This window comes from Cricetulus griseus, chromosome 2 (assembly GCF_003668045.3).
Source record: "Cricetulus griseus strain 17A/GY chromosome 2, alternate assembly CriGri-PICRH-1.0, whole genome shotgun sequence".
Taxonomy (NCBI): domain Eukaryota; kingdom Metazoa; phylum Chordata; class Mammalia; order Rodentia; family Cricetidae; genus Cricetulus; species Cricetulus griseus.
The window spans coordinates 204,482,968-204,493,908 of record NC_048595.1 but is presented as its reverse complement, the minus strand read 5'-3'; the positions used below and the strand labels follow the sequence as shown (position 1 = coordinate 204,493,908).

At 42.9% G+C, this 10,941-nt stretch overlaps 1 protein-coding gene across 1 annotated transcript in view; it reads left to right on the top strand.

Moving 5' to 3' along the window:
• The first annotated feature begins 1,016 nt into the window (after positions 1-1,016).
• The window catches only part of Camk4 (calcium/calmodulin dependent protein kinase IV), a 220,829-nt gene continuing 210,904 nt past the window's right edge, over positions 1,017-10,941 (top strand). Inside the window, exon 1 of the mRNA XM_027400689.2 lies at positions 1,017-1,231. Within this exon, the coding sequence (XP_027256490.1) occupies positions 1,083-1,231 (149 nt within the window). The 5' untranslated portion in view covers positions 1,017-1,082. The remainder of the gene's footprint in view (positions 1,232-10,941) is intronic.

Below are 10,941 nucleotides of genomic sequence, written 5' to 3'. Positions count from 1 at the left end.
AAAGGTCTCTATTCAGCCAATACTTAAAATCGACATGGCAGGTGATGGACGGACATTAGAATGCTTACGATGGGGTACAGCTCATGGGAAGAAGAAAGCTCTTAACTGTAGCAACCTTCTCTGTCAAGAACGGTGACAGTTCCTGCCTTAAGGCAGGTTTGCCTAGTTGGCTTCTCCGGAGCCTTTCTTTGAGCCCTTTCAGCTGTTGGCCTTCAGATGCTGAAATTGAACTAGACACAACCAAGTGTGTGCCCTTTTAGGAGCTCCAGCAGAGCCGGAGGCGACAGTGCCACCAGCAGGGATGACAAATTGAAGACTTCACTCAAAGGTGAGTCAGGTCAGCATGGACCTAGGCCCATCCCTCTCCAGTGTGTACCTAGTTCCAGCAGAGAAGGCCTGCCAGGAGCTGACAACCACAGAACGCCCTCCTCTAACATTCATATAAGCCTTGACATAGGGACCAGCAAGGGGTGGCTGGTTAGCTAGTGCAAGGTGGAAGGAACTCCCGCTTCGAGCCACGCTCCGGGAAACATGAGTTTCGCCAACAATGACCAGGTTCCTTTCTCACCATGCACTTGGTGGCTTCCGCTCCCGGAGCTCGCCTCCAACAGAGCGGTCTCCTTCTAGGCTGCAGGCTCCTGCCGGAGGGCGTGTAGGAAGATGCCCGCCCGGGGTCCTAGTGTCTTCCCCAAGCTCCTGTATTTGCAAACGCGATAGGTGGCCGGCAGCAGCCACAGCCTGGGAGAGGAGACCAGGGAGGGGGCTGGCAGGGCAGGCGGGAGGGAGGCGCGGAGGTGGGGCGGCAAGAGCGAGGGGGAGGGAGCCTGAGCTCTGCGGCGCCCTGCCTGGTTTCTGCCGGCTGGCGGTGGCTCCGGGTTCCCCTGCGCTGGTGCTCACGGTCTCAGGCTCTCCGCCCGCCCTCGCTCCCGCTCCCGAGCGCGGAGGCGAGCCGCAGCCCGGCGCGGCGGTGGGCGTGTGCGCGCTGAAGGACGCCTCCTCTCGCTCTCGTGTTGCAGGCGGCGGCTGGCGGCTCCGGCTCGGGCAGCGGCGGCGGCGGCGGCTTCCGGAGTCCCGCGGCGAAGATGCTGAAAGTCACCGTGCCCTCCTGTTCCTCCTCGTCCTGCACCTTGGTCGCCCCAGGGTCTGGGAACCTCGTCCCGGATTACTGGATCGACGGCTCCAACCGGGATGCTCTGGACAATTTCTTCGACGTCGAGTCAGAGCTGGGACGGTAAGACGAGGGGCGCTGGACCAGGCGGAGCGTGGAGGCGCGGGCTGGGTCTGGGAACGCTTGTAGCATGCATGGTAGTTGTCCCTCTCGCTGCGACACCTCCCGAGGGTGAGGGTGTCGGACTAGCCTGCTCTGCTTTTGATCTCTCCCCTGCCTAGATAGAGTCTGGGCAAGAGCTAAGCTCTACTCCGAGGCAACCAGGTTCTCCTCGGGGCGCCTAGGCCAGTGCAGCGGGAGCATCCTCTAGACTCTCCCGCCCTCCCAGTGTGGAACTGGCTGCCACTTGGGTGATCTCTCTTATCGCACGTGGACTCTGCTTTCCTAATTAGTGTTTCTGCTCAGATTATAGTTTGTCAGACCGACTTATGTCTAGTTAAGTTTTGGGCAGGGGACTGCAGTGTGCCCCTCTACACCGTGATGGAATTATTAAATTAGATTCTTCCTGCTTCCCCTCATCAAGCTCTCCAAAGCAAGTGGCACTAGAAATTTAACCTAAATACTAGCTTCCCCTCAGCGTGTGCTCAGGAGAAGGCGAGAATGAATCATTTAGGAGAGTTAAAGGCAGAGTAATGAAGTAGTGAGGCTTTAAAGAGAAAGCAGTTCAGGGGGACCAGGCAGGGGTAATTAGTGAGAAGAGGTCTGAGGCTCTTCTTTCATGTGCTCGAGTGTTTTATTTAAACCGTGTATGCAAAAAAGCCATCCTGTTGGGAAAGCAGATGTGCCCCCCCATCCTCCCCTTGAAGATCTAAACAGGTAGCAGTTTTACGTTGAGATCGATTCCGTGTGCTGTCAGATCTTTAAACACTGATAATTATTTTTCTATCCCCCCCCTTCTGTTGTCCATACGCACCTAAGGGGGACAGGTTTTCAGTACTGTTTAAATGCAAAGCTGCCATCAGAGGAAATCTGAACACAATTTCAACTGCTGTCAAGTTGTAACCTTTTTCCCCCCTGCAGTTTAATTTTCATTCTCCTTTTGCTGGTAGTAGTTTCTCTAACAGCTTTTTTATTTTCACTTTTGGTGCTGTTAAGAGAGGATGACAGTGGATTCTGGGTATCTGTACTTAGTGAGAAGGATTTGCTGGCTCTGAGTTGCTGGCTCTGAGTTGCTTTTACTGAGTACAAGTGGTGTGTAAAAAGGTAAAACTTTTAAAAGGAAATTCATTTGTTTTTCTTACTGTTTAAAAATTCTTAAGCTAATTGTGCATTGAGTAACGTATATGTCCACATCCATTTTTAGTCATGTTTCTGGGTGTTCATTTGAAGGCTGCAGTAGACTGAATGAGATAGCAATGATATTTTTGTAAGGTTCAAGAAATCATACTTGTGTGATGTGCTGAGGATTGTGGTCTAAACTTCTGATGATCTTAAAATTGGTTAGTTAGTGCTTTAGAAGTTACTAGGTAGGGAGGAAGTGCCTGCTAACGCCGCCGAGGGGATGGTCTCACAGCACATCTGAGCCCCTAACAGATTCCTGCTTCCTGATTACACAAATAAGCTTTGCCATCATATCAGATGCTCCGATTTGAGAAATGGGAGGATTTATAGGGGAAACAAAGCTTCTAAGTGTGCACATACATAGAATGGTGCATCTCACTGGGAAGTAGTCTTTGAAGTTTGCTTGGTTTTAATTTGGCCCTACAATTTGCATTCAGTTGGAATTATACATAAAACTACTATAAATTGCTAAGCCTTGCCCTGCTATATAGTCTTTTTATTACCCTGTAGTCACCAAATTAAAACATTTTTTTTAAGAAGAATTTTAAGAAGAAAAGCATAAGCACTAAAAGTAGCACATCGTCCCTTCTCCAGCAGCAAGGCGTCTTGCTGGGTCCATTCTCTGTAGATGACAGTGTTGATGAGCAGTGGGCTCGCACCATTTGGTTAAGACGGATGGATATTTTCACTTCATAATCTAAATTATTTTTTCAATGAAATAAACCTAAAGCATGAACCAACTGGTATGCCAGCTATAACTGTTAAAAATCTGTGGAACTAGAAAGCCACAGAACTTTTGTACACAACTAACTGAACCACAAAGGTCTGTTTGCTCTTTGCACTAGTGATCAATTTGAGCTCACTTGAATTGATCTCAAGATTTTTCTTTCTGTTTTGGACCAAATCTGGGAGCCAGTGGTGACTCTAAAGCCGAAAACACTTGATTCTTTCATGCACAGTTGTCAGTTTGATGCTCGGCCAGTAGCAGCCTGGTGCAGGTGGGCCATTGAGGTTAGCGCCACAGTAGACAGTCCCCGTTAGATGAATCACAGACTTCTTGTTTCATCTCCTAAAATTATCTGTTATAAATGGGTGCCTCCCGACTTCAATAAAGTTAGATTCAAGGCCACATGGACACCATAACCTGAGAGTGTGTCTGGAAAGTCAAGTGGAGTTAAATTCCTGAAGCTGTAAAAACCTGAAGCCCCTGGACAGCACTTCTCGACTTTCCTAATGCTGTGACCTGTTAATCCAGTTTGTCATGCTCTGGTGACCCCAACCATAAAATAATTTTGTTGCTACTTCATAACTGCAGTTTTGCTGTTGTTATGAGTCATACTGTAAATATCTGATATGTGATCCCGCAAAGGGGTCACAGCCCACAGGCTGAGAACCACTGCCCTGGACAGTGCTTATGGAAGGCAGCATGTGAAGAATGACCTATCTGTAGCCATCCAGCACACGGTGGAGACAACTTTCTTTGGTGGTACATGTAGGTATATGAACGAGTTATTTGTAAGTGTCGGGCAAATCATTTTTTAAAAATCGAAATTGAAAATATTTTGGTACTTATGGAGCTTGTTAAGTTTACAAAAGTCACAATATGCCAACAAAGCTACTTAAAAATATGAGCTAGCCATTAACCTATGCAGGGACCCATGCCTAGAGAGCAGCTGGTCCTCCACCAATGATTTGAGAGAGTGAGTGGCATTCTGAAGGCTTTTCTGAGGGAGCCTAGAGCTTGCTTATGGCTTACATCCCTCCCAGTGGTTTGGTGAATGGGAAGGCAAGACCTGGCTTGCCCTGCTCTGTGGTGAGGGTTTGGCCTTGTGCATCCAAACCCACATCCTGCTTTCAATTGGGCCTGTCTTTTGTTTAGACTTGTACCATATTGAAAGGATACTTTTTAACAGCTCAGCTGTGTTCTCAAACATCCAAACCCAGAAAATCAAATGTTAGACCATTTGGCTAAAAGAAAATGTGTTCAGTTATTCTGGATTTTTACTGTAGTTGCTTTAGGTCGGTGATCTTTAGGACCCAACTAGACTAAATTCATTATTTAAAAAATGTGTTTATGCGACAACTTTATTGTATATCATCTGCTTGTCTGTCTGTCTTATCTATTTGTATCTATTGGTGTTTAGGATCCAAATCGATTTTAAATAATGAGATATGTGGTCATTTGTATAGATATGTGGTCCATTTTACCAAATAATGCTTACTCTTACTATTAACAATATGTTCCAGTATTTTATGTTTCATGCTGTTTCATTGTATTCTATTTATTCAAAAGATTTTCTGAACTCATGTGATCTGACATCCCACTAAGAAGTTGTGGCTCAGCCGGGTGTTGGTGGCACACGCCTTTAATCCCAGCACTCGGGGGGGGGGGGGCAGAGGCAGGCAGATCTCTGTAAGTTCGAGACCAGCCTGGTCTACAAGAGCTAGTTCCAGGACAGCCTCCAAAGTCACAGGGAAACCGTGTGAAGAAGAAGAAGAAGAAGAAGAAGAAGAAGAAGAAGAAGAAGAAGAAGAAGAAGAAGAAGAAGAAGAAGAAGAAGAAGGAAGTTGTAGCTCAGTTAGAAAATGCTATTATTTGGACATAAATATGAGTATGCCAGATTAAACTATGAGGCAGAATCCTTTAACACAGTGTCTTGCAGACCATTTGGCAACATTGCCCTGAGCAGTGTCCATTTGGCACAGTTTTGTGGAGAATAATTTTTCTTTCTTTGCCTCCAAGTCCTTATTAGACTTTCCCTTCAAAAATTTGGAAAAACACTGGCATCTCTCAAAGGTCCAATAGACACCTAGGACCTGAACTGGCTGAGAAAGGGGGCCTGTGCCAGGGGAAGCTTACACATGGAGGGAAGTACCGTGGAGAATGAAGGAGCTATGTTCTAACAGTGATGTTAACTCCTGGCCAGCAAATGCTTCTTGTAAGAAGTCACAAATGGTCTTTTCTAGAAGGGCTCCAGCAAGTGCTCTTGGCTTGTCCTAGTTCTGCTTGCTACAACAACAAAATCCCTTGGTGGCTTAAACCACAGACATTTGTTTCTCACAGATCTGGAGGGTAGGGGTTCAAAACCAAGATGCTGGCTATTTATTTACTCCATTAAGAACTTTCTTCCTGTCTTGAGTGGTGCCATCTTCTGCTGTATTCTCAGAAGATAGAAAGGAAGAGGAATATATATGTTACATATATATAATACATATGTATTAGAAAAATTTAAACTCTTTGGCGTCTCTTCTTGTAAGATTATTCATCCTGTCTTGAGAGCTCTATCTTTAGGAATTGATCCTAAACATAATTCCTTCCCAAAGACCATATTCCAGCTGCCACTCCAGAGGATCAGTTTCAACACATGAACCTTCTAATTTGTAATTAGTACTGTGTTATATAAGAATATTTTCATATATTTATGACACATTGGGCATGTCCCCTATATCCTTTTATCTCCCCTTTCTCAATCCACACTCCCATTAATTTTCTTTATTCCCCTGGAAAATTTCATTTTATTATATATATATATATATATATATATATATATATATATATATCTCATGATGTTATCAGTATACAGATTTTAAGGGGACAATTCAGTCTACACTATGGTTGGTTAGGAATTAGATTCTGTCTTTTTTGTGTTTTCCTTCTTTCTTCTTTTTCTTGGCCAATCATCTTCTTGGGTCTTCTCTTGGCTAATACTTCTCAAGTTCCAGGCTTTTTTTCTTAAACCATCTTTTAGGGGTCCACAGCCTATCTGCTATACACTTCTGGCAACAGATCTGTTTTACAGTCTACTCTGATGGTTTAGCCTCGTTGGTGATCACATATCCCTTTTTATTTGGGTTTTTGGTGTGATTATGACTCAGGAGCAAGGTGAGGCACCAAATGGGAGAATAGAAGCTCATGCTGTATATGCTCTTTGAAAGAATACTGGCTTGGCTTCCAGAAGGCAGAGTCCATGGGTTTGCCCTTTGCACATGACTATAATATAGTCTAGTCTATAGTCTAGTATGGTGCATAGCACTTAGCAGGTGCTCATCAAATGATTTTAAGGAGAACAACTCAAGGGACCGAGGACATACTTGGTGGGTAAAGGCCCTTGCTGAACAACCTGACAGTCTGAGGCCTCAAGTTGTCTTCTGGCCTCCATGAGCTTGCCATGACCCAAATGCTCCACCTCCAGTAAATAAACAAATGTGTTTAAAGAATTTTAAAAAGAGTCTGACTCTGCTGAGTAGTACTCCATTGTGTAAATATACCACATTTTCTGTATCCATTCTTTGGTTGAGGGGCATCTAGGTTGCTTCCAGGTTCTGGATATTACAAATAATGCTGCCATGAACATATTTGGAATCTTGAAATTTGCAGGCAAATGGATGGAACTAGAAGAAACTATCCTAAGTGAGGTAACCCAGTCACAGAAAGACAAACATGGTATGAACTCACTCATTTATGGATATTAGACATAGAGCAAAGGATTACTAGCCTACAATCCATATCTCCAGAGAAACTAGGAAAAAAGGAAGACTGTAAGAGAGACATACATGGTCCCCCAGTGAAGGGGAGAGGGACAAGAGCCCCTGAACAAATTGGGAGCATGGAGGAGGGGGAAGGAGGTAGGAGATAGAGTAGGGGAGAAGAGAAAGGGGAAGGAGAACTTGAGGGGTGAGGAGGATTGAGTGGGGAGATGAATAGAGGAGAGCAAGAAAAGAGTCCCATCAATAGAGGGAACCACTATAGGGTTAAAGAGAAATCTGGCACTAGGGAATTGTACAGAGATTCACAAGGATGACACCAACTAGGAATCTAAGCAATAGTGGAGAGGCTACCTGAAATACCCTTCCCCTATAATGAGAATGATGACTACCTTAAACGCTATCCTAGAACCTTCATCCAGTAGCTGATGGAAGCAGAAGCAGAGATCCATAGCTAAGCACTGAGCCAAACTCCTGGAATCCAGTTTCAGAGAGGAAGGAGTGACGAACAAAGGGGTCAAGACCAGGCTGGGAAAACCCACTGAAACAGCTGACCGGAGCAAGTAGGAGCTCATGTACCCCAGTCTGACAGCTGAGGAACCAACATAGGACCAAACCAGGTCTCCTGAATGTGGGTATCAGCTAGTAGCACTGGGCAGTCTGTGGGGCCTCTGGCAGTGGAACCAGGATGTATCGCTAGTGTAAGAACGGACTTTGGGATCCCATTTCCCATGGAGGGATACTCTTTTAGCCTAGATACACAGGAGAGGGTCTAGGCCCTGCTCCAAATGATCCCTCATGGAAGGCCTCACCCTTCCTGGGGAGTGGATGGGGATGGGATGGGGGAATCAGTGGGGAGCATGGGAGGATGGGAGGGAGAGGGAACTGGGATTGATATGTAAAATAAGATTGTGTCTAATTTAAAATATATATATATATATCCTGACTCAGTGTAATGAAGCAGATCAGTCATGGGCATTTCCTCTTCTTTTATTCTTTCTCTCCCTCTCTCCTTTTTTTCCTTTTCAATCTTGATTCTTCTTGGTATTTGTTTGTGAAACAAGTCAATGCTAGTGTTCAATGCAATATCCTTCTGCCTCTTGAGAACAGGAATTACAGGTCTGTGCCACAACCCTTTTGTTTGTGATGGGGCTTCATTCTAGTACTTATAGGAAAAAGGAAAAGGAGAAAATTGTAAGTTATCTTTCTCGTAAAATGTATATAAGCCAGACCCCAATCCCACCCAGCTTTGGCTTCCCTTTTCTACAGTGGATGTGTTGCTGAATACTACCCCTGTGCCCTGACAATAATGGCACATTTCTGTGGTTCTGAAATGAAGACGCTTCCGTTTCACTCATCACAGTACAATATGACTTAGGAGTTAAGTCAGGATGACTTTGAGGGCATGAGCTGCCTTTGGGCTAGTTCAGCCTCTGAAGTATGTGGAAATAAGCTCCCTGGACAGCGCCTCCAGTCAGTTGAAGGCTGTGATAGCATCTCTGCTTTTAACTACACACTATGAAACTGTTAATGTATGAGGTTAAAAAACTGTACAGGTGTTGTCTGCCTTTAACCCTTTCTGGAGATGAGGTGAAGGGAGAAGAGAGGTGGGCAACCACAAAACAGCTTCAAAGAATCTTCTTGTGAACGGTTTAACCTCAGAGATACATGTAGGGTTAGTGTTTGCAGTAATGCATTTGAAAGCAAAGTATTGAGTGTTAGCCAAGTAAATTGTTTCAACCACTGCTTCTTAATTTTTTGTTTATGCTTTTTCTTTCTCCTCGCTATATATTCATTTTATTTTCACTGGCTGAGAAGTAGTTTTTCATTAAAAAAAAACTGCTGAGGAAGATATGTATTAAAAAGAATGTTGACTTTTGAAAAATCCCAAGGTTAGACTTATTATGAAAAATATTGTTATTTAACTGAGTCAAGGAACCGTACCATCCAGGACAAAGATCAACTTTTCTTGAAATCCAAAGAGTGAAATTATGACTGTAATTTCTATCAATGTCTGCCTTAGCTGTCTTTTCTTATATTACTGGAGCATCTGCAGATTGATGGCTCCAGTGGCTCAATTAGGAAGTGAAGTCAAAGTGTTAATGGCATAGAATTAATGCATAAAGAACACTGACCCTTTGATATGGTCCATTGTCTTCATTCTGACTGCAAATGGACAGCCATAGCTGTGGCTGGCATAATATAGAAAGGCTCAGATCAGGATTTCCCTTTGTCATCAGCTGCAGAGATGAAATGAGGAGAGGATAATCTCTTCATGATTTTTAATGGTGGGTAAGGGAAAATCTGTAAAGGACCTCTCAATGTGGGCTCCATTCTAATTCCGTGCCAGATATATCATTCTTTGTTGTAAGGCTATCCTGTGCATTGCTAGATGTTTAGCAGTATGTCTAGCCTCTACCCACTGGCAGAAAACTTCCTCCCATGTTGTGATGACCAAAAATGTATCTTCATATTGTCAAATGTGGCCTCCTTCCCACACTGACTATACTGTCTCAGAAGCTTGAAGCTAGTCTTGTGCACAAATTTTATTGAGTTTTATAGACATTTAGAAGCAACAAGGAGTATCTGTTGCAACCAACAGTTCCTGTTGCCAGTGCACACTGTCTGTATCTTACTAAATGTTTTTGTTTAAATGATTTTTTTTTGGCTTGGAAAATTTGTTTGCAAGAATGTTTACTTTTACCACATTGAAATAATAGACCAAACCATATATAAGAAGCAATTATAAAAACAAGTTGAAAACCAAAGCAGAGCATTAATATTAAACAGTAGCTAGTAGTGTTTGTTAGCTGAAGGCCCACAAGCTCAAAGATCATTTCCTTCATTAGAAGAGAAATTGGCAGAGATTAGTAGTGGGTAAAACCATAGTACACATAAAGGTTTTTCTTCCCAAGGCAATCAGGATGATTGAACAGCTGAAAGGAGATTGGTGCTCATGTGTTTTGATTGATTACTCTTTAATTCCATGCCTCCTAAAGTTATTTTGGTTAGAGATCTGACCTTTTGAATAATGATGTCCTAGGTAATGTATACTGGCTATGTGCGTTGTCATAGTGAAAGGGTTTCAAGTATATGCTTTACTGGTAATAAGACAGCAGCAATAAATCTAATTCAAGATAGATATGAATTGAATAAATAATAAATAATAAAATTATTTTTACATAGCCTGCTATGTTTAATAAGTATACTATAATTGTGCTGGAGAGGGCTGTCAGAATTTCTAATGGATGTATCATTAATTTGGTTCTTACATTGTATAAGGTTTAAACTTTCTTTTTGCTTAATAAGTCTAGGCTCAGTAGGCTTGCTACATAAGAAGATGGAACATGGTCCAACTAATTGTTTTTATATGGATAGGCAGGAGAACATGTGTAGCTATGGCTGTCCTGGAACTCACAGAGACCTTCCAGCCTCTGCCTCCTGAGTGCTGGGATTATAGGCATGTGTCATCATGGCTAGCCTCACAAACTAGTCTTTGTTATTAAAAACTATTTTGAAGTGTAAAAGCTATGCTCAGAAATATCAAAAAGTTGCTAGACTTCGTTTGTAGTTTTTTGACCTACACTATCCAAGTTTCATTTCAGTTACTTGAGCATTTGGTATTAAAATGGCACCAATCTTTCTTCTGTTTAAGGAACTTTGTTGAATTTCTGGTTCACTTTAAAAGCACCAACACAATATTAGTTTTCAATATGTAAGCCTACTTTTGAAGATACACACATTCTATTTCTAGTATGACTGATGTGGCTGTAGCGATTGTTCTTACCTGTGTAGCCTCTTGGCTAGTTCATCTGTCTGTTTTTTATTTATTGTCATTCCTGTTTCTTCTAATTAATTTTGATGACCAAAGCTACCTCCCCTAAAGCTTTTGAAACCACAAAGCTTTACTCAACATGTATTTAACTTAATTCTTTATAGAAGAGTTACTTAATACATAGTTAATAAATATTAGGAAGTAGAAATAGCCATTTGTTCACATCCAAAGA